Source organism: Podarcis erhardii (assembly GCF_964252035.2).
Source record: "Podarcis erhardii genome assembly, chromosome: 4".
NCBI classification, from domain to species: Eukaryota; Metazoa; Chordata; class Lepidosauria; order Squamata; family Lacertidae; genus Podarcis; species Podarcis erhardii.
This window is the reverse complement of record NC_138508.1, coordinates 68,170,363-68,194,291: the sequence shown is the minus strand read 5'-3', so window position 1 is coordinate 68,194,291 and position 23,929 is coordinate 68,170,363. Positions and strand designations below refer to the sequence as shown.

Below are 23,929 nucleotides of genomic sequence, written 5' to 3'. Positions count from 1 at the left end.
GAATATTCCACACACTCCCCCCCCCCCATTTTTTCCAGGGGGGAAACGGCTTTGGGGGAAAACGTGGGAAACCTGTTTTTTCCTGGGGGGGGGGGGGTCCCAGGCCTTCCCATCTCTAAATAGCAGTAACTTTTAGTTAGAAACATCTGCTTGTGCACAACAATCAGATTATTGTATCATGAATCTATTACTCCTGATCTATACAGTTTTGCAATGGTTACCCAAGATGTGAGATAATCTTAGAAAAATCTTTACCATTGTTCTTTTGGACTTTTTCATACCCATGTCTCTAGTTAAGCTAAAACCAAATCTCTGCAGCTGTGGATATTAGAATAAAAGGAAAACAGTTCTTACAATTGGATTTAAAATAAAAATAAAAATAAGTGCTTCAAGGTTAACACATAACTGGCTCCAATGGCTTTTATAAAAACAAAAGACGTTTCAAGCTTGCTACCTGGTTGACTGTCTTATACCGACATCCACTATATCAGCATTTGGTTTGGATAAAAACTCATGGAAGACTGTTGAAAACAAGAGTTTAGAATGGAGACATACCTAGATGCACCTAAATGAATGGCAGGTTCTCAGCAATATTTCAAGATATTTCCCCCTGTTTTGCAACCATGCCCATAAGGGTTCCTTGCTGGGGCAAATGGCCACTCCCAATGAGGGGCAGGGAGATTATTATCAGGGGAAAGGGCATGCGCTGTTATTTTTGCAAACATCTGAAGAGACAAGACATCTAATTACAGATTGACTGTCTTCCATAGCTGGGCCCTGATAACTTGTGTGTGTGGCTGTTTTGCCTGGATCAAGAATCCTGCCCTTCTGGGTTTCTAGGACTGGATTTCAGGATGTCGCACTCAGATATCCTGGAGCAAGAGCCACATGTAATGCTGAAGAGGTGGTTGGTATTATAAGCGTTGAGGGTGCCTATTACTTTGTTGGAGGGGCTGAGTAGCTCATTTGTCCATTGGGCCTAGAAGGGTAGGTCTCTGGTTCATGCCTTCTCTGCTGAAAACAGGTGATTGATTCTGCCTAAATGTGAACACCAGCAATCAGTTCTGCACTAGGTGCTCAGATGTGCTCTGTCCATCTGCTTCTGCATACACAGAGCCTTTATATTTTTTTAAACACAATCCGAAGCAATACAGTTCCATGTGTTGTATTGCTGGCATTGACACACAGTGATAAATAAGAAATATATTAGCTTTTCTTATTTCCTTCTTAGAATGCTGTCTCAGATCCAAATGCGTGATTGTCTTTTCCAACTTCCTCATACGGATTGACTGCTGCAGTTTGGACTAACTGGTTTTCTGCTGCTCTTCTGCGAATTAAGAAAAAAATATTTTTGAGTTTCAGCTATAAAAGCCATGAACATGTGCACACACAACAAAGGGGAAACTTTTACTAGAGAAAAAGCAATGTTATACTTAATATGAGCTGTACATATATTCTGACAAGCACCTACGTTCAATAGGCTGATTCAATTCACTAACAGGGACTGAAAACAATAGAATTTTCAGTTTGCAGATTCGGGTCAAAACTTGGTTCCTTTATATTTTCCCAGCTCTTACATCAGGGATGGCCAATGTGCTCCACTGTAAATACTGTGGACTCAACTCCCATTTGCCTTTGCCAGTATAGCCAGTTATCATAAATGATGGGTAAAAGGTAAAGGGACCCCTGACCATTAGGTCCAGTTGTGGCCGACTCTGGGGTTGCGGCGCTCATCTCGCTTTACTGGCCGAGGGAGCCAGCATTTGTCCGCAGACAGCTTCCGGGTCATGTGGCCAGCATGACTAAGCTGCTTCTGGTGAACCAGAGCAGCGCACGGAAACGCCGTTTACCTTCCCGCCGGAGCGGTACCTATTTATCTACTTGCGCTTTGATAAGCTTTCGAACTGCTAGGTTGGCAGGAGCAGGACCGAGCAACGGGAGCTCACCCGTTGTCCATTGGGCCTGGTCGCGGAGATTCGAACCGTTGACCTTCTGATCAGCAAGTCCTAGGCTCTGTGGTTTAACCCACAGTGCCACCCGTATAAATGATGGGAGTTGATGGTAAATAACATCCAGAGGGCACACAAAAGAGAGGTGCAGAACAGAGTTATTTTGTACAGTGTAAGAGAGATGCACTGCCTATAAAACATCACTTACTTTCTTCGGTTCCTCTGCCCTGTGATGATCAAGGTGATAACTCCAACCACTACAAGACCCATGATGACTCCAAAAATTATAAGCCATATGGTGACTGGGGGTTCGTAAGGTGTTGCCAGTGTTGGAGGAATACCAACAAATTCCAGAGTTTGGTCATCCAGTTGGAAAGCTTCATTGATGCGTCCTCGAGACAATCTGCCAAATAAAGGGGTGGGTAGGAATCTAATTACAGTGTAAACAAGGATTCACCTTAAAAATATTTCCTGTCTCTCTACTAAAATGTGAAGCTGGTCTGATGTGAGAAAGCATGCAACATGTAAAAGAAAAAAAGGAAAGGTGAAAAAAATGGCTTAAATGTTTACATATTTCTAGTGTCGTTCTTATCCTCTTCACTATTGTCTCTTGGTTTTCTGCAATTGACTGCAAAGTTGACTGCAATTTCCCCACTTTCAACTGGTTTATTTAGTTAGATCATGCTCTGACATTATGTTTGAATCCAAGGGTGCCTGCCAATCCGGTATTTGAAATTGCAGGTGGAAGCTGATTTAAAAGCTGAATTTGTATTAACTATGGTTTGTCATTTCTACTGAATTCATGGGAAATTGACAAACCATGTTTGCTTACACTTATTTCTACTGGGTTTATTTAACAATATAGAAGTAAGCCTTACTGAGTTCAGTGGAACTTATTTCCAGATAAGTGAATGTAGGATTGAAGCCAGGCATATATTGCAAGTCCCCCCCCCCCCAATATCCCCAATATTCCAGCTTCTACACTCTCGCTTCTTCCATTTCACTTGCAAGCTAATTCCTTGCAATGCAAAAATTTCACCTGATTGCGTCTTCCACTTGAGATTTGGGAACAAAGTCTGTGACATTAGTGCCATTATTGGGCATGCTGACAGTAAAAACGAAGGAGATTCGTGGCGTCACGTCACCTACATGGACATTCGTTGATCTGTTGGGGAGAAAAATGTCTTTACTACAAGAATTACAAACTTTTAAAAACCATGCAGATATTTCTGAATATGCTGTCCTAGAGATCTCCATATTTGTCATTGGAATATATTGATTGTACACATAGATTACCTAATGGTTTCATATACACAGGTAACTTAGGCAAATTATTCAATTAGCCATCAACCCAAACATACATCTTCCACCTGAGAAGTGTCCAACTTAAGTCACATTTTATATGGCTACGAGTTCTTAGCAACACCTAAGTCACTGGTTTAAAACTCTCATTGCATGTGGCAAAACGTTTTACAAAATCTATGCAGTTCAATTGGTGTGGGGTTTTTTAATGTGCACAGTGTATTGATATACCATTTTAAGGGTCTTCTCCCAGCAAAAATCAATGTACGGTTAAGTGTGATGGTGGTCTCCTAGGCTCACAGCTGCCTTATACCACGTTAGACCATTGTTTCATCTGGCTCAGGGGTGGCTAACCTTTTCCAGCCTGAGGGCCGCACTCATCTCTTCCCAGCCCTTTGGAGATCACAGCCCAGTGGTGCCTGTTGATACTCTACATTCTCACACAGGCACATAGCTTCCCCCCTCTTGTGCTGATCCCTGCAAATCAGCATAGAAGAGGGGGTTATTATCACCCCTCATCAAATGACTGATCTAATGACTGGAAAGAGTCTCATTTGGGCTGTATCTGCTTTATTTCCCCCCCCCCTTTTTTTTTTGCTGACATCAAAATCAGTGGAGTCTTGGGGCAGGAGATAAAAACTTGCAAGCGGGTGGTTAGCTTCACCCGGTCTATTGACATTCCAATATCTCAGACAGAAATCTATGTCTGCTCTACCTGGAAATGCCAGAGGCTTTTTACATGCAAAGCATGTGTTCTACCACTAAGCTATGAGCCTTCTGTTTTCCACTAGCACAAGAACCAGGGCCGTCTTACCCATAGACGCTAGGCGTGCAGGGCACCCGGGCACCCGGCTCTCAGGGGCACCAGTCTGAGAGTCCGGGGCCCGAGAGTTGAGTCTGGGGAGGAGCCCGCCCGTCGGTCAGAGCACTGCAGCTGGCTCTTCTGCTGTGGGCAGCTCTGCACTGTGAGTTCGGGGGCGACCAAGCCAGCGAGACACTGAGGCGGCCAGCCGGCTCCGCCCGCCTGCACGCCTGGGACTGGGCAACCAGGGGAGGTGCACCAGGTGGATCTTTGCACCCGGGCGCCACATATGCTTAAGACAGCCCTGACAAGAACACTAAAAAGTTCGCAGAATTTGCTTCCTCTTGGCTTCTGTAAAAAGTATAATGCAGTACCAGAGGGGCAGCTATGCCGTCTGGAATAGACCTGTGATGAAGAAGTGCTTGTCTTGATGGGCTTCCTTTTAGGTAAATTCTGAATGTTCCCAGGGCACTGAAATATGTGCATTTTCCTATTTTGAAAACTGGTTGTGATATTGTTGTGGGGGGGGGGATCTGGAACTCTCTCAGGTGCTGCGTAGCAATTGCTCACAGCAAAGCTAAATGAGGAAAAAAATTAACTTACTGAAATGCTATGCTTTCATTTTGGTAGTCCAAAAAGTACTTCCTCATGGCATAGGCAATTGTTGCCTTGAATAAATACATTTCGTTGTCATTCCACGGGTACTGCAAATTCAAAACAATAGTCCAATTGACTTAGATTCAGTCGCCTAGTAACTCTTTTGAAACAGATAGACTCTGCAGGGAGTAACACTCTGCCTTAATATGATTTATGTATAGCATACTTTTGGCTAATAAATCAAACATATGATTAACTTCTTGTGCTATATAGGGAAATGGATAAATGGTAAAATTAAGAACTAGAAGCTTAAATCACATTTCTGTTCACAGTGAGAATAGTGTACAAATATCCATTATAACAGAGGGGAGAACTTGCAAAAATGCACATTGTTAGGCAAAATAGCATACAGAAAGGTGAATATAAGCAGAAATGCATATAGAAATGGGTCTGAATTTTCATGAGAACTTTTTTTAAAAAAATCAAACTAATGCAGAAGTCAGGTGAACTGAAATTAAGACTGGACAAATGAAGAACTTAAGAGGGAACCATCCATCTCTAGGGAACGTTGCCTCTACTATCCTAAACCAATCTAGTCTGCATCACACTTGGAGTAGGCTAGTATCCTACTAGTTGCTTCATCTCCATTCCTGACCTTCATAGTTCACCCCTGTGGTTATAAAGTGCATACCTGTTTCTGGAGATGGAAACAAACATTAAATACAGAAATAAGATGGCAGAGATGTATAGACAAAATACATTTGAAGCAGAGTTATTATTAGGGTCATGCTGGGCATGTGGAATGGCAAAGGAGGAAAAGGAGACTGAGCAATGATTGTTCCCCCCACTATAGCTGGTATTGTTCATTCCTCACTGTTCATTTTTGAAAACGTCCTCACCACTCCCATCCTGAACTGCCTTTCTTTTAACATTTCGATAACAGAGCTTGAAATCATATTTGCACTTGGAGTGACTTTTGAACATTTTACATTACCAGGATATCGATTCTGTGGCCATTTTAAATTGGTTTTTCCCCAACCTGGGGCTCCATTGAGCAATTTCACAGAGCCTGCGGCCCTCCAGATGAGCCTCAGCCAGCATGCTTTTGCGGGCAGTGCTGGGCCTGCAGGGCGTCCAAGTCACTGCATCCCTTCCAGCTGGAGGGCGCTCAGGAGGAATGCGGCAGACCCACTGCTACCCGGGAATGATCCACCCTTCCTGCCCTCCCCTAGCTCCAACACTGTGTTCATGTTATTTCATAAGATATCATCATAAGATCATCTTCCTGTGAATTTACTCACTGCATTGCTTCCCAGTGCTGTTTTCAGGCTGATCCTCACTTTGATTGCATAATCAGAATCTGGATTAAAATGAAGTAAAACAAACAGGTCTTGACACAGAATTCCAAACTCATTTCCATAACATACACATAAGGTAAAGGTAAAGGGACCCCTGACCATTAGGTCCACTCGTGACCGACTCTGGGGTTGCGGCAGTCATCTTGCTTTACTGGCCGAGGGAGCCGGCATACAGCTTCTGGGTCATGTGGCCAGCATGACTAAGCTGCTTTTGGCGAACCAGAGCAGCGCACGGAAACGCCGTTTACCTTCCCGCCGGAGCAGTACCTATTTATCTACTTGCACTTTGATGTGCTTTCGAACTGCTAGCTAATGCCAAAAAAAAAGCACTGTTGGTGTTTTGATAGCTTGTGTACAACCACAACATTTATCATTATTATACGAAGATGGTTGTGTGTTTGGTTCTAGTCATAGATGCCCAATGTACATCTTGCCGCTAGTTTATGCTGCATCCATCAGCAGAGAGCACATGCTGGGGTACAAAGATATTGTAGAGTTTTATCAATGCTAAACACTTTTGTTTGACCTGACCTACAAATTCTCATTACTTCTGAGCCCATCTCTGCCTTGATTTTTGAGAGTGGTTCCATTAATGCTTCACTTCAATCTCCAATCACTGATTTCCTCTGAAATGGACCCCTATGGTGCTGAAGTTTGGTTGGTCTGTACCAGGAGTGCCCTGTGGAACTCCTTGCCCATTGACGTCCAGCAGCGGGAATCCTACCTGCCTTCTTTTAGATGCCTTTCGAAAAATGACATTATGGTGTTTTCATTCATGTTTTTACTGATTTTTTTTAATATTGACCTTATTGTAACATTGTGCTGCATTCCGCCTTGCTGTATTTTTAATGGGACCCCCCCCTTTTTTTTTGTATACCGCAATTTCCCAGCCTTTGAGGCAATGGGATCAATCTGTCTATCCTTGAAAATTGCTGGTGGAGTTGTTGCTTTTCTCAGTGCTCTCCATGGGATGACCGAACAGTGGGGAAAGGTGGTGAAGGCAAGAATCAGTTGTGTACATACAATTCACACCACCGATGCAACAGGAACCTACATGGAGTCCAGGCTGTATCCCAGCCAATCCGTCTGCCAGCGTTCTCTTTCTCCAGCCACAACCGCAGAGGCTGAAAGTAGTGGAGCAATGCTGTTGCATTCATTGTCTTCTCTCCTGTCACGGATTCTAATGCCTCGGTCCAAGGCCGTGATCTTCCTAAGGCAAGCATGGCCCTGTGGTTTATAAAGAAGTAAGCATGAAACACCATCCACATACATGTTATGTGACTGCCAAGACCACAAGGTGGCACCATATAGAGAGGATGGACCGAAATGAAATTCTCAACTAAAAACGAAGCCCAAGATTTCTCTTAACTCTATATCATGGGCAGGCAAACTAAGGCCCGGGGGCCGGATCCGGCCCAATCGCCTTCTAAATTCGGCCCATGGATGGTCTGGGAATCAGCGTGTTTTTACATGAGTAGAATGTGCCCTTTTATTTAAAATGCATCTCTGGGTTATTTGTGGGGCATAGGAATTCATTCATTTCCCTCCCCAAAATATAGTCCAGCCCCCCACAAGGTCTGAGGGAGAATGAACCGGCCCGCAGCTAAAAAAAGTTTGCTGGTCCCTGCTCTATATCCTGGATTCCCCCAGCTCTACTGGGTCCTGGCCACCTTTCAATCCACTAGTGTTACTATGACACCTGGTGGTCAATTTCTTTTTTGGTAGTGTCAATATTATCCAAACCAAGTGAGACTTGAAGTGACCACCTATCAGCTGATAGGCTGTCCACCAGATGGGCTGCATGACTGAGTTCCCCTGCAGGAAGCAGGCTTTACATTACCATCTATCAACGATATATGCTTCTGACTTCGAGCTATTTAACAATAGGAACAATAAAAAGTCTCTCTTTGCATGTCTGGCTGCTGACATGAAGGAAGCTTGTGGGTTAGGGAAGCCAGGAGTGGATCTCCGTTATTCTGGTGACAAAAACAAACTCTTGGACAAAACGTGTACTCAGTGGTAGCTTTACTTTAAAATAAAAAATGAAAATCTAAGCATACGTCTGCCCCACTGAGCCAGTATGCAAACATGTGGCTCCAGTTAGTGATCTCAAGAGATCTAGTATAAAAAAAACCCAAAGTGTATGCCGCAAGCCTGCCCATTCCTACCATAAGGCATCTGGGCAAGAGGAGGAAATTGCAGATGAGAGAAGGTTTAATTATTCTCTTATCATCTGCTGATTTCTCTGCTGGAAGCTAAGTCCTCCCAGCTCTGCTTTGCAAAGCAGCCCAGATTTTGAAGTGGAGGCAGACTGGGGTTCCGTCCATCCCAGAGTTTCCCCTAAGGAAAAATTAAAATACAGGGCATGTTTTCTTTCCAAGTTTTATGCAGTATTTTGTTACCCCAACTTGTCACCAGCTGCTGTGGAATTAGTAATGTCACATTTGTAAAGTTCATCTGTGTGGCCTGCAGCTTTGCAAAGTGCTTCTTGAAACTGGAACTGGTAAATTGTCCTCGTGTAATATCTAGGGAGAGGGAGAGAGAGAGAGAGAGAGAGAGAAGGGGAAAGGGGACAAATCATTTGTCAGGGCTTAAATCAGGTATACGTCAGCAACAACAAAAAAACAATAAATCACCTGAGTTAATCTTTATTCAAGGAAACAAACCACAGTTCGGGCCTAGTGGTCTCAGCACCTGGACATTGGTGAATTACACATCCCTGTCAACACTTGGGGTTTTAAACTGGGCAATGGAGAATAATGAAGAGATGGGGATGCAAATGGAATGAGTAGAAGTCTAAAGGCAGCTGTATTATCCTTAATTTAGGAACATAGGAAGCAGCTGTATACCAACTCAGTTCATTTGTCCATCTGTCTCAGTACCATTTGCTCTGACTGGTGGCAGGTCTTCAGGGAGGTGTTTTTCCTAGCTCTGTGTGGAGCCCCCAGAACCTGAGCCTGGGACCTTCTGTATGCAGGTGCTGAAGTGAGAACAGAAATTGCTAAGAAAGAGCTCTGGTGGTTGAGTGTCAGCTGAACTGGAGACAAAACAGGCTGACCAAGAAACTGGGGGGGGGGGGGGCGGGTATCAGCATGATCAGGGAGAATTCAACGTTGCAGAAGTACAAAATAAAAAAAATAGCCTTATGGTGGCACCACCTCCAGAAACTGTCCAATGAGGACTGGGCATGTGTAGTAGCTACAGAATGCTGAGTGTCAGTTAGAAAACAAAAATGCTTAAAAGGGAGAGGGCAGCAGAATGTTTGCTGGAACCCTGAACAGGAGTCTACCGTATTTTTCGCTCTATAAGACGCACCAGACCATAAGACACACCTAGTTTTTGGAGGAGGAAAACAAGAAAAATAATATTCTGAATCCCAGAAGCCAGAACAGCAAGAGGGATCGCTACGCAGTGAAAGCAGCAATCCCTCTCGCTGTTCTGGCTTCTGGGATAGCTGTGCAGCCTGCATTCACTCCATAAGACGCACACACATTTCCCCTTACTTTCTAGGAGGGGGAAAGTACGTCTTATAGAGCAAAAAATGTGATATTCAGAGGATACGCTGCCACATTTTGTTGCCAGACCCACTCTTTGTATTCTAAAAAGCAATCTATACAATAGCAGAGGCTTTTTTTTTGTTTCTTTCTTTAATAACTAGTAAAATGTAAGAGTAAGGTAAAATAACAGGAGTAAGGGGCTCATTTGACATACCTTATGAAAGAGTAGTCATTGGCTACATGGAAGAGAGCTGCAGGGTCACAATATTCCTCATCGTGGGGCACTGGTTCCACCACACCTACTATCTCTCGCCTGCAGAGAAGAAGAATGTCAGGAGTTTCCATCAGTATTAGAGAAGGAAGTGAGGTTTAAAGGCATGCGCATCTCCAATAGATTGAAGTGTATTGAAGCAGCCCTCCTTTACAGCAGTACTTTTGCCAGTACTCTGAGGTACATTGACTGTTAAGGTGTTTTGTGGGAACTCCACCTCTCCCGTTTGCATTTGACCTAACTGTGTTGCTTTTGACTGGAATTGTTTTATTTGTTCTTTAATAAATTATTCTACTTTCTATTATTGTAACCCACCCTGGAACCTTCTCTTCTAGGTCAGGTATGAAACAAACAAACAAGAATAAAGTTCAGGGAGCCTTCAGCCTGCCTGATAAACTCCCTTTACTTACTAGTTTCAAAGCACTATAAAAATTCATAAGCAACCTTTACAGAACAAGGGGTATTGGCTTGAATTGTCTTGCCATTTTTTAAATAATGGAAACAGAACTTACTGGACTTCCTTGGAGTCCGTCCCCCCTAATCAATGTACGATATCCATTATTTGATTTGAGAATTTGACTTATCAACAGATTATTAATAAACTTGTACTTGCTTCATCTGCCACCATTTCTTCATCCATTGTTCTTTTGGAATTTCACCAGAAAATACCATCCACCTCCATTTCTCTAGCATGTAAGTGAAAGGCAACGTTCCAACAATAGTGAGTGCTTGCTTCAGCAGGAAATTTATATCCGTCTCTGGAAAAGAGCACAGCCAACTGACAGGATGTAGAGAGAATTTAACTCCTGAGAGCTGCCGATTCAAACTTTCATCGCAGTTCTAATCCTGCAAAGCAAAGGCTGGTAAAAATCACCCCCAATCCCCTCAACGAAGCTTCCATGCTTGGAATGAAGCAGTGCCTTGGTTGGCTTTTTGCGTCTCCATTCCTCCCAATTTTTTTCCTTTTTTGAGTACAGTGGCTTTTAGCTTCCTAGCCTGAAGGCTGGATTTGCCTTCTTAACTATCATTGTAAGGCACTCTGAGAAAAACATTTGTGGTTGAAGAGTGCAGTAAAAATACTTTAAATAAAAATAAATAGGAATACTGGCCCTTGTGGGTGTTATTGCTTATCATTTGATTCAAATAGGCTGTAGGGGAACAATTCATGAATGCTTAAAATCGTGCTTAAAATGTTTTAAACAGATATATATGTATATAGTTTTAATTCTATCAGTTTTTAATTGCATTTAAATGATTGCCTTTTCTATGTTTTTAGCAGTTCTTGTTTTTAATCTGTAAGCCATGAAGGGAAAAGGTGGAGTATAAATAAATATATGATGATGATGATACAGAGGGAAATGTTTTAAAAGCAACAGAAAAGGGTTAGTGGTTTGCCAAAGAACAAATAATTAATTTCAAAACACAAACTAAACAATATTGTTATAATACAGAAAATGTTTTGAAATCTACACTTTATTGAAGTATTGCAAATTGCTCCCAATATTTTTACTTCAGTCACACTGCTTTGCCGTGAACATTTTGTACCAAAATGGCTGACATCAACATCGTCCTGACATAACCAACTCACCACTGTCTTCTTGAAAGGTGGGCTCCAGAAGGCCAAGAGATTTCAAATGTTTGGGGGTGGCTGCAGAAAGGGACATGATCTCTCCTACAGCTTCATGGAAGCCTTCATTCGCACCGCTTCTTAGCAGATAAGAAAGGTTGGCATAGGCCATATCATATTCAATGTGCCCCATTTCGTGGTGTGCTGTCAGGAAGTCATCCATTGTCACTTTGGTGCACATCTTGATCCTGCAGACAAATGCAGTTCAGACAAAACTGCATCAATTTTTTGGGTAATGCTTTGATTGGTTGTCCAGAAGAATCAGGTGTCCTCACAATCAATTTACTGTTTTATGGGCAAGCTCTAAATTGGGTTCCTAATGGATTTTAGACCTAGAAATTGCTGTTCCTAGTGGGTGGGTGAGAAAGCTCCTACAGTGTACTCAGGGCAGCTTAAAAAATACTTTCTTTGCTGACATGTAGTGATTTTACTGCTCAGTAAGCATAGAGAGGTTTGAATCTGGGTTTCTCACATCCAAATGCAAACCCCTTATCTCCTTATCTCACCATTTCTTTATCTTTTATATAAATTGAAGGACAACTGTCATATCAGGACTTAACAATATGTAGGGGAGCCTCCAGTCCTATAAGCACCTGTGTTTTCATTTTCCTGTGGTCTGTATGCAAATGCTCCATGGGAATAAGTGGGGGGGGGATCTTAGGGCCTTCCAATACCTGTAGTCTCCTTTCCCCATATCCCAAGCTGTGGGGTGACAGACAACTTTCCTGCCATCACCGGGTTCCACAAGCATAGAATTGTTCCAGAAACCTTCAGTCATTTCAAAGAGTCCAACCGAGACGAAGAAACTTTCTGCAGCTTTAAATATGGTTGTTACATTCCAGTTCTGAAAAAAAAAGTCAGGATTTAGGCATTAACTATTATTAATATCTTAAGTGCTAAGCGGTATCTTTTTCTGTTTTGTTACTATTCTAGTTTTAAAGCCACATTGGTTTCAGCAACCTCCTGTCTTATGCAGTTCTCTGGCTCAGCTAATCTGGTGAGTTTATAACCCTTTACAATGATGATGATGATGATATGATGATGATTAATTTTTATTTATACCCTGCCCATCTGGTATTTACATTAAGTAACATGGTCAGCGAATAACTGTGGTTTGCCTAGAAATCATTACTCTTGAGTAAAACATGTCAAAGAATTGAGGGGCAGGAATTATTAGTTCTAGGAAAAGGAAAAGGAAGACATCAGAGGCATAAGGATGTATTAGAAGATATCAACCATATGTGTTTGGCTTAGCCATAAAAGCAGCAGATGCCATGCACAGCTCTAAAGGAAAGTGTGACAGTTACACAAGATGTACATGCAACAAAAAGGTTGTAATTTTGGATACTCTGTTCCATTTCCTCTCCCACCTGTTTTTCTGTTTCCTCTCCTAACAGTCAACCAGCGTTCTGTGGTCACCAAGCATGATCAGGCTTCATTGGCTAGGTTGTTGTTGTTGTTGTTTGAGGGGAGGGCGAATTCCTTAGCAGGAATGAGAAACCTATGGCCCTCCAGGTGTTGCTGGACTACAAATCCTATCATCCCAGATAACTGGCCAAGCAATGTAATAATAATAATAGTAGTAGTAGTAGTAGTAGTAGTAGTATGGCTGGGGATGATGGGAGTTGGAGTCCAACAACATCTGAAGGAGCATAGGTTCTCCATCCCTGCTTTGAGGGTGTGTTCTCCAGATGTTTTGTATTTTTGCAAATTGTGGGGTTTCCCCAATTCGATACTTTCCTCTTGTGACTACATAAGCATCAGCACTCTGAGAACTGAGATATACTATAAAGACTAATAAATGCTAATGGCATAGTCATAAGACCATGAATTTGCCTTTCAGAGCTGAAATCCAGGGTGAAAATTCATGTTCCTAAACTGCAATGTATTCGTTTGAGCATAATCAGTTGACAATTTGTGCATATCCTACCTTCTCCACCATGGCAGAAGATACATCAATGTTTGGTTTATTTGGATAAGGAACCATTAAGGGGTATAAATTTGTCCAAAACCTACCCCACATGTCACCTTCAACAGAAAAAGCAGAATTACAAATAAATACAAAATTTATAAGCTATAAGCTGCAAGTTGGGTCCTAGAGAGACCCATGCCTGCCTTTCAGTGCAACAGCCGTGGCTACTAAATCAACATTTCCATACCAAGTAAATGAGCAGGAAGACATCCATTTGGGTCAATGCGGCCTGAGGTATAGGTCCTCTGGAGATTATGCCTTACATAGGCATGCAGCTGCTCATACAAAGGTTTTATCTGGGGGGAAAACCACAGAGAGGAGCTCTATTTAATTTTTCACATTGGGTGTTATTTCATTCATGTTTCCATTTTGGCGAGCTTGAAAAATAATAATCCCATTTGTATCCTGCCCTTCCTCCCAACAACATGGGGGAAAGTAGGTTAGGCTGGAGCATGGCTCAGTTTCACCCAGTGAGCTTCATAACTGCTGCCTTTCCTTGCGTGTGTTAATGATTTGCGTGATTCAGAGAAGCTTTCTGATAGCAAACTGACTAAAGTCATATTTTGAATGAGCCAGGCCTCTGTACAGAAAAACATAACAAACCCAAAACGAAACCCACCCCACGCTCCGAAATGTAATCTTACTTCTTCAAATGTACGCTCCACATCAACAATCAGCTGGTCACTACTGTACTGATACTCTGCTGGAAATTGTATTTCATAATCTCCTCTCCAGTAAGCTCCATAGTCAGCGTAACCTGAAAAGCAGCCAAACAATCAGTCATCATAACCAGATTAACATAAAGCACATTTTGCAGGCTCTGATCCAATACAACTCCAAATTCATGCTGGCCGTGTTAAAATATGTGGAGACCTCTTTGTGCCTGTTAAGGATGATATATTATACACAATAATCAAATAAGTCCCCATTTGAAATATCATGGCCCTGGGCAAGGATAATGAATTGTTAATTGTTGTTTGCACTGTGTTATGTCGCTCTGAACACATGATAGCAAGGTTTAAGTTTCCACTCTTTTAAGAACAATATGGAAAAATAGGAGATCAGACCATGACTGGTTTAGAAGGCATGTCATCATATTAATTAAGACGAGGGTTGGAATAAATGACCTTCCAGATGGTTAATGGGCCTGAAAACTGCTGGCATATTTTCTGTTAGGTAAATAAGAGATGATACGTTGTCATGGGAAATAAATACTATGCTAATGGATTTTAATGCCCAGCAAATATCCAAATGGGATTCCCCTCTCCCCAGTAAGGAATGGGGTAACCCAACTTAGTGCCTGTGTAAAGAGGTCAGACTCAAGTTTTGAGCTTGGAAGAGGAATGAGTCAGAGAAAGGGCAGAGTCACAGAACTGAACCCTTGCTTGTTCCCCTAGAAAGCTGTTGTGGGATCACTGGATTTGGGATTTGTCTGCTGAAGTGTTAAACAATGCGCCTCCATCTATGCTCAGCCTGTATATTTGCAGATGAATGACAATATTAGAAAATGCTATAAGCCTTCTTACAGGAAACTGAATGCTGATAAACGTTGCACCCTCGAAGATGATTTACCGATATATTATATTTTAAAAATTATATCCTGAACTTCTAGTGAAAAAAGAAAACCACTCAGGGTGGCTTACTTCTAATATATAACAATATAGTTTCACAACACAATATAAAACAAATTGCCAAAAAAGAAAAGAATATATACTTGGAGAATTGGGGAGTATGTAACTATATACAAGCCTAGCAATCTATGAAAAGGAAGAATAACTGAGGTATTCAACAAACTTAAAAATTCTAGTGTGCAGCCTCATCATATGCCACTGTAAACATGGCTTCAAGTAAGAGAAATCATTTAATTTCCTGCTGGTGATCACATGTACATGGGGAGCCATTTTCGTGAAGTGCAACTTACCATTTCCTCTTGCAACCTCATTCTTCAGTTGGACATAACTTTCATATAAAGGCCTCATCTTCTTGCCAACATCAGCTCTCCAGCCTTGCCAAGCCCATAGCCTTTCTAAGTAATTGGTGCTGACAGCCATGGTTTCATCCAAACCTGTCACCATAAAAGCATACTACTGAAGCGGAAACAGTGCAGCAGATGGACAAACAGTCTGCCCTGGTATGACGCAGCTTCTGAATATGGAAGGATCACAGATTACATGGCAGCAAAGCTGGACATGCCACCAAGTGTCCTTTCCGTAAGGAGCTGCAGCCAGCCAACCCTCAGTGTTGGAGATACCTCCACGAATAGGTCCAAAAACACATTCATCCCAATAAAAGGTTGCAGGTTTAAGAGTTCAGTGGATGTGACAGGCAAAAAAAGGGGGAACATAGATTTGCTGAACATTTGAATTATCCAATTTATATGTGTATGTGCAAATCTCAAAATAATTACTAAAATGGAAATAGAAATAAAATATAACTCAGCAAAGCGGATGGGACCAACCAAGTGTCCTGCGTGCCTGCCCACTCTACCATCCAGGTACGTACTGTTGACAGGCAATTTCACTTAGCCCCTCATTATTATTTAATTATTACTAATATTTATTGAGTTAATACACCACCCTATATCCGGAGGTCTCAGGGGAGTTCACAGAACAAAATCACGCCTAGATGCTGGCATTTGACTAAGTTTTCCTCAGTGTAGACCAGGCATAGGCAAACTCGGCCCTCCAGATGTTTTGGGACTACAATTCCCATCATCCCTGACCACTGGTCCTGCTAGCTAGGGATCATATGAGTTGTAGGCCAAAAAAACCTCTGGAGGGCCAAGTTTGCCTATGCCTGGTGTAGACCCATTGAAATGAATGAACATGACCAAGTTATAGCCATTCATTGTAATAGGTCTACTCTGCGTACCACTCTGCGTCCCGCCAGCTCTTTCCCTGTGGGGCTTGCCTCATAGCTGCCCCCTCAGTCTATGTCCTCCCTCTAGGTCACTAGGATTCTCACCCTATGTTCTGCCCCAGCTCTCCTACTTGGTTCCACTTACATTGATACACCAGGTGGCCTTATGGAGAAATGATGCTTATCATGAAATACAGAACCCCTTTCTCATCAGTTTTACTACAGTATTGTTTCAGCAGTAAAAAGGTAAAAGGTAACGGACCCCTGGACGCATAAGTCCAGTCAAAGGCGACTATGGGGAGAAGATGTTTGTTGTTTATACCGTACCTGGTTCCAGGGGAAAACACTTAAAAGGATCATCTGGTTTGCACACAGTCCCGGTACTATAGATGGTACTCATTTTGTTTAAAACAGCACTGAGCTGCAATTTAAATAAGAAAACTATTAACAAGAGATCACAGCACTGCTTTATTTATCCAAAAGGGGGCAGTGGTGTAGGTTAAGGTTACCAGACGTCCGTGTTTCCCAGGGACAGTCCCCGGATTTACAAATCAGTCCCCATACAAAATCCATTGAAGTTGAAAAGTGTCCCTGGATTCATTGGAAAAAAATATGGTAACCTTAGTGTAGGTGGATCAAGGATTTGAATGAACAGGTGTTGAAACACCAGCCCTGCATATAAATTCAGCAGGGCTGTAAGCTGATGATTTATTTATTTATTACTAGGCAATTTGCTAACAAACATGATGGGTAGCTTGAAACAAAAGAAGAACCCTCTTCCACTTTCCTGCCTGGATAGAGGTGGTTCATTCTTACAACAAGTAACCAGGCAAGTGGCTTTCTACAGGTCTTTAAAAATACTAATGGAAACATAACATGCGGTGACATGAAGAGTTATAGTCCCTTGCGCTTGCACGCCTCTCCGTCAACTGGATTGGCAGAACCGTTTTGCCAGCGTCACTCAGCAGCCTGTGCTTGTGGTCTTCCCAACCCATTCTTAGCTCTAGAATCACAGCTGATGGGGAAGCTTGCCTCATTGTATTACTTCAGATACAGAATTAATCCCTCTGACTCCTCACTCCTAGCTCTATGATAGACCATAACCAACAGGATTGCTTGATCCAGCCAATGGGAAGAATAGCAGGGGAACTGCTGAAAGTCACAGTCCTTTTACGTGTGTGTGTGTGTGTGTGTGTGTGTGTTACAATATAGCAGTGGTAATGTTGTTTTAAAAGGAATGGGTAACTATCCTTCTGACAGGAAGCAATACCGTAAATGCCTCATTGACAACAGAATCCTGCACGTTACTCTGAAATCCCACAGAGTTCAATGGGGCTTGCTTTCAGGTAAGTGTGTTTCGGATCGCAGCCTAAGGCTGTGATCCTAAGCACATCTACCTGAGTGTAAGCCTCATTAAATACTTTGATAAGGAATAGAGAATTATATAAAATGTTGTATGGCATCGTATGGCTATTACAGGTGATAGCAAAAGAGCCCAAAGAATCAGTTTTTGTTTCTCTCAGTTTCCCATTTTTAAGCAGGGACTGCACATTAAATAAATAAAATAAATAAAATTAAGGAAATTATGAACTGAAATAGTCATTTTGCAAACTGAAAAGTACTTGTTTGCAGTTTTCCAGCATAGTTTGTCATGAATGTGTGTAAGTTTCCATAACAGCACATAGTTTATATTACCAGAGAATGAATTAACAACAATTATTTTGTAACCACCATGTAATGAATTGCTTTCAACAGGGACGTTTAGCAACATACTTGGCCTTGTTTTTCCTGAGGCAATACAGATGACCCTTTGCTCTGTAGAGACTGAAGTTGGAGTCTGAGAGCATAATCGGAAAAGTCATCCACATTGAAACGGCTGGCATTTTGGGAGACTTCTTCATAGAACTCTGACCATCTGGAGCCCGCTGCATTCTGGAAAAGATCCATTTGAATTATGAATTATACATTTGCAGGAAAGTGTGGCATGCCTAGAATGTTGGAACAGATGAAGGTCCATAGCCTTGGGGATAGAAAACCTCTTTGCCTGCAGGAAGTCACAGGTTTAATCCCTGGGATCTCTGGGTTGGACTGGTGGGAAAACACTTCCCCTGAAACCCTGAGGAGCATCTGCCAGTCATCGCAGACAGAACTGAGTTAGATAGACTGCCTCAAAACTTCTGTAGGCGCAAACAGTATTGAAACTGAGATTGTGTATGACTGCCCCTTTAGTGTTGTGAGCACAAATCATCACGAATGTGCAATAAAAAGGAGGGGCCCTGGAGCACAAGTAAGATCTGAATCTCTGTGTTTGTTAAAGCTGATGTGTCACTTCTTTTAAGCGATAAAAGAGTTGCTGTTAATCTACTGCAGTCTCTGGCATTCATTAAGCAGGGTCAGAAGAATGTCCTTTCTGGGCTAAGCTGTCCTTTGTTCCTGGCAAAGTGTAAAATTATTCTCTGCCTTTCTCTTGGAACTTACTCTGCACCTTCCCCTACCCTCCAACATTTCTCCAATGAAAATTGGGACATCCTATTCCATTATTATTATTATTATTATTATTATTATTATTATTATTATTATACCCTGCCCATCTGACTGGGTTGCCCCAGCCACTCTGGGTATGTTTCCAACATATATAAAAACACAATAAAACATTAAACATTTTTTAAAAAAACTTCCCTATACAGGGCTGCCTTCAGAGGTTACTTATCTCCTTGGCTTGAGGGTCACATAACTCAATTCCCTCCAACATGAAATCAGGGATGTCCTAAGGAAAAAACAGGACATTCCAGGATCAAATCAGAAACTGGGACAGGCTTCTCTAAATCCGGAAGTGTCCCTGGAAAATAGGGACATTTGGAAGATCTGCCTTCCTCTCGGTCCCATCTAGAACTGCTTATTATGCCAGTATTTTTATACTATAAAATTATTGGTGTTGACAGAAAGGGAGCCAAAATATTGCAATTGAATAACAAGGAGGGAGGTCTGTACATGCTCAGGAGACTCCTTTTAGTTTTACAGGTGTGCATTGATCTTGCTGTAGAAAGCATTAAAAACCCTTAAAGGGCTAGCTGCCACTAACAAAGATAGCCCAATGATCACTGAGCATGCACAGTAGCCATGGATCACTACTTATGTCGTAGGGTTGCCATATTTTGAAGAACAAAAAAGAGAGGATACATTCGCCAACTTCTGCTTTGAACTATGGATCGCTATGACGACCACCTACCCATGAAAAAGAGGACGTGTCCTGGAAAAAGAGGACATGTGGCAACTCTATGTGTAAGTATCAAGTATTCCAGATGTGTGTTGGATATAATTTCCAAAACCAATAAAGATGGGAAGGGAGAGAGAGAGAGATTCCAACCTCTGGATCAGCAGCTGATGCATGAATATATTCATTTTTTTATTTATTAAATTTGTATACCGCCCTTCATCCAAAGATCACAGGGCAGTTCACAACACAAAAATACAAAATGAGAACACAAAATGCACAATAAAAACAAGAACAAACCAATAACCCCCTCTCCTACAGACACTTTATTCTATTTATTTATAAAATTTGTATGTGTGTGCAGTGGTACCTCAGGTTAAGTACTTAATTCGTTCCAGAGGTCTGTACTTAACCTGAAACTGTTCTAAACCTGAAGCACCACTTTAGCTAATGGGGCCTCCTGCTGCTGCTGTGCCGCCGGAGCACAATTTCTGTTCTTATCCTGAAGCAAAGTTCTTAACCTGAAGCACTATTTCTGGGTTAGCGGAGTCTGTAACCTGAAGCGTATGTAACCTGAAGCATATGTAACCCGAGGTACCACTGTGTATATGATTCACTGAGATGAACAGCATAAAATCAGTGGCTACTAGACGCAATGACTATGTTTTACCTCCGCTGTTGGAGGCAATAGGTCTCTGAATACTAGTGGCTGGGAATCACAGGTGGGAAGAGCACTGATCACTTCAGGTTCCCATGGGAATCTGGTTGGCCATTGTGAGAACACAGAGTCTGGGCTAGATGGGCCTTTGGCCTGACTCAGCACGCTTCTGTTAGGTTTTTATATTGAAATGGAAATTTGTGTTGCTAAACATGTAGGTCATTTCATTAGCAATCAAAACAGAGGGGGGAAATGTGCCAAACTAAAACTGCCCTATGTCAAATGCAGTCAGAAATCCCAAACTGGAAATTAAATTGGGAGATCCAAAGCTGAAACAAGAGGGACTGTGTTCATAAATAGCGGCATGGATCTAGTGAAATGAATGTCAGAAAACATTATTCCCAGAATAATTTATAAAAGAATGATGGGGTCTCGGCTCGATTTAAGAGAGAAGGGGGTTATCGTGGTCCCTATTTATTCACTGATGGCATTTAAACCATTTTACCACATGGCCTTAAGATGGATTCTGATTTTAGATGGATATATAATGGAACTTGTATAGTGATAACAGGCTGAGATGTAGCCAGCCACCACTGTTTGCTGAAAACAGATACTGGAAAGGAATCTTCAAACTATTCTTAACACATTTCCAAGGGTAAGAGATGTTTGACACCCAACTTAGCAAGTTATTAGAAACTCATTCCTATTGGAAGCAGCGGAATGGGACTCATTTAACAGCCAATGGCTCACAAACTAATGTGAATCTTATTTTAGTGAATTTGCTCCCCCCCCCCCAGGCTAACATTTGCAGGATTGTGCTTGACGGCTGCTGAGGTGGCAACTTAAGTTTTATCATTAGAAGGCGAGAGACACACACGGGGCAGGAAACTGTAGCTGAGATCCTTCTTGAAGTTTGTGTAATAAGTTTGTCTTTCATTATGGGGAATTCTGGAAATGACACAATTCTTAATAAAATAAAATAAAGTTCTACCTAATGATTAATAATAAATAATAATTTATTTCTGTTGCCCATCTGGAAATGGGTTTCAGTCTCAATTCATGCAAGCTACAAAATGGGCATATTGGCAAAGTACTCAGTCAGTATATAATGTTTAAACCCACCTAATAATAATAATAATAATAATAATAATAATAATAACAATAATAATTTTTATTATTTGTATTTCTACCACACCTTTTTCTTCATGGAACTCAAGGAGGTGTACAAGATTCTCCCCCTCTTAATTTAATCCCCACAACAACCCTGTGAGGTAGATTAGGCTGAGAGGCAGTGACTGTCCCAAGGTCACCCAGTGAGCTTCCAGGATTCGAACCCCAGTCTCCCATGTCCTAGTCTGTCTCTCTAGTCTCTACACCACACTGGCATCCTGCCTAAATAGGCTTAGTCCTTTATTTCATTCACCATTCCAACTTATTTATAATACTGTATATTGTTTTATCTTTCCAATGCTTCCGTTCATTTCCTAAAGACAATAACAAATGCTAGTCAAAGGTACCCACCATCTTTCTGGCATTCTCGTCCGTGATGTTGGTGTTATAATTCCATGAAGCAAGTGAATTTTCATAAGACAGGTCTTCTGCACGGGCATTAAATTGCATCAGAAAATCTGTAGCCTCTTGAACCACATCCCCTGCTACAGTCTGAAGAGCCAAGCTCCAGATAAGGCAGAGTTGGGCCAACATAATTCCTCTTGGGCCAAGAAATACCAAATAAACAAGGTTCCTTCAAGAAGGCTTCCTTATTAGTGCTTGTCTCATCAGCCTTCAGATGTAGGTTGGCTATGGGGAAAGAGGCAGAATCTTATCTACTGGGCATTTTATACCTTTAAACTAGCAAAAAGGCAAACCCTAGGATAGGTGTGTAGGTATTTGTTTTTTAAAAAATAAAAAATTAAGTATGCAAAAGTGAATAATTAACTCTGGAGAGGCATAATTACCTGTAGTGTTTTATGGCTTTCTTTTGAAAGGCTTTTACTTATAGTTAATATTTCCCCAACATCCTGTCAATGATAACAGCTAGTTATCATCTGTCCTGTCAGATTTTCGGAGCTTGGGAAACTTGCGAATTTTTACAGATATCTGAGAACATGTTTCAGAACGAGAATAAGTCATCTGCAGCCAAAGATTGGGCTTGCTCCAATATGTAGACTTCAGTGTCATCGTCGCAGTGGACTTGGCTGTGAGGCCTCGTCCAGCTTGCCCTCTCCTCCTTCTCACCATTTCCTCTTTCCTCTACACAGGGGTGGGGGGTTCTCTGGCCTAAGGGGGAGAGTAAGCCTCTCTATTCAGCCCTCAGGCCACCACTCCTCCCCAGATCACACTCCTAACTGCTCTGCTTCTTCCTCAAATGCTTGCGCTTGGAAGGAATGTATCCTTCAACTGTGAACCCGCCCCCCCTCTGTGTGTGTTTCTGTGTGTATGAAAACCTTTGACTTTTCCATGACTAGAATATGGCCTACAGCTCAAAGACAGAAGTCACGTCTAATGATGTTGCCCCCTTTTAGCCTCTTCACACCCCACCACCACCACCATTGGTACATAGCCCCCAGAAGGCTTCCTGTGAGGGAATGCAGGCCTTGTACGGCAAAAGCTTCCCAGCCCCTACTGTAGATCACTCCCTTGCTTCTTCCTTTGGCCTGCTGAGACCCCTGACTCCTCTTTTCCTAGACCACTGATCCCCTTCAGACCTTTATGCCAGCACTACCGATTGGTGGCACCAGAGCTGCACACTACCTGTGCTTTCTCATCACTTCCGGTGCAGAGCAGGGGTGTAGGAAGGGGGGGCGGTGGGGGCAGTCCGCCCTGGGTGCCCTCACTGACTTCGGAGCAAGGCCCGAAGCAAGTGACATTTGGCGTGCCGCCTGCCCTTGACTCCCAAGCCTACATCGGGGTAACGGGAGGAGCTGTGCTGCTTTGCCAGTGGCATTCAGTCTTCATTTTGACAGCTTGGGGGAGGTTTGGGAGTCGCGGACTGTGCGCCAAATGGCCACCATGGGCTGCTCACTCCACCCCTGACTGCAGGGCGTGCGTGCCGCCCCAGGCACCCAAGCGGCTATCCTGCACCTGGGAGGGCACCCTCTGTGCCCACTCGGGAGCATGCCCACCCTGGGCAGCACGGGCTTATGCTCCGCCACTGGTGCAGGGATGGGGAACCTGTGGCCCTCCAGATATTGCTAGATTATAACCTCCATCTGTGGAATGCTTTCCTCAGGAAAGCCTGCTGTTCACACACACTGCCATATTTCTGGTGCCAGCTTCAAATGTAATTCCTCTACTGTCAGACATTTGGTAGAATGTGATAGACCGATTTTTAACTATCAGCCACATTGGTTATTCTCATCCAAAACGTAATACCTTACTTCTCAAACATGTTAGCAAGCATTCTCAGTTGACCCATTTCGCATATGTTCTAGGAATCTTGTGAATTAGGATCATTATAAAGTGGCAATAGTGCATCTCGGCAGATTTACCCAGCAATTTACACTCACAGAAATCTTTAAACTGGGAATATTGTTTATTGCACACCCGCCCACCCAGAATCATGATATACACATTTAACATTTCAATATCTATAACGGTACGTAATAGTACCGTACTATTATTGTGCTGTACTACAGTACATATCTATTAACATCGCTGAAGATAACTCAGTAACAATAAACATATATTTCTAAGGTTTGGATGGTTAAGCTAAACTTAATTTGCAAAAATCTTACTACAAAGCTACTCAGCTGGCAATTTAAAAATGTAAATTACCAATTAACTTCTGGAGCTGAAAGGGTATTCTCTGTGTTAAAATCTG

The 23,929-nt window shown here is 42.3% G+C and overlaps 1 protein-coding gene across 1 annotated transcript; it reads right to left on the bottom strand.

Annotated features, from left to right (window-relative positions):
* Nucleotides 1-99: 99 nt before the first annotated feature.
* ACE2 (angiotensin converting enzyme 2) lies at nt 100-21,924 on the bottom strand. Its single transcript, XM_081858689.1, has 18 exons — nt 21,628-21,924; nt 18,008-18,166; nt 16,562-16,655; nt 15,297-15,440; nt 14,020-14,132; nt 13,563-13,671; nt 13,334-13,431; nt 12,078-12,247; nt 11,365-11,591; nt 10,390-10,534; nt 9,720-9,818; nt 8,411-8,533; nt 7,063-7,235; nt 5,952-6,010; nt 4,657-4,757; nt 2,989-3,114; nt 2,158-2,352; nt 100-1,327 (listed from the first exon to the last, which is right to left on the bottom strand). The coding sequence occupies exons 1-18, from the start codon at nt 21,808-21,810 to the stop codon at nt 1,228-1,230; spliced, it is 2,418 nt and encodes an 805-aa protein (XP_081714815.1). The 5' UTR covers nt 21,811-21,924; the 3' UTR covers nt 100-1,227.
* Between the last annotated feature and the right edge of the window lie 2,005 nt (nt 21,925-23,929).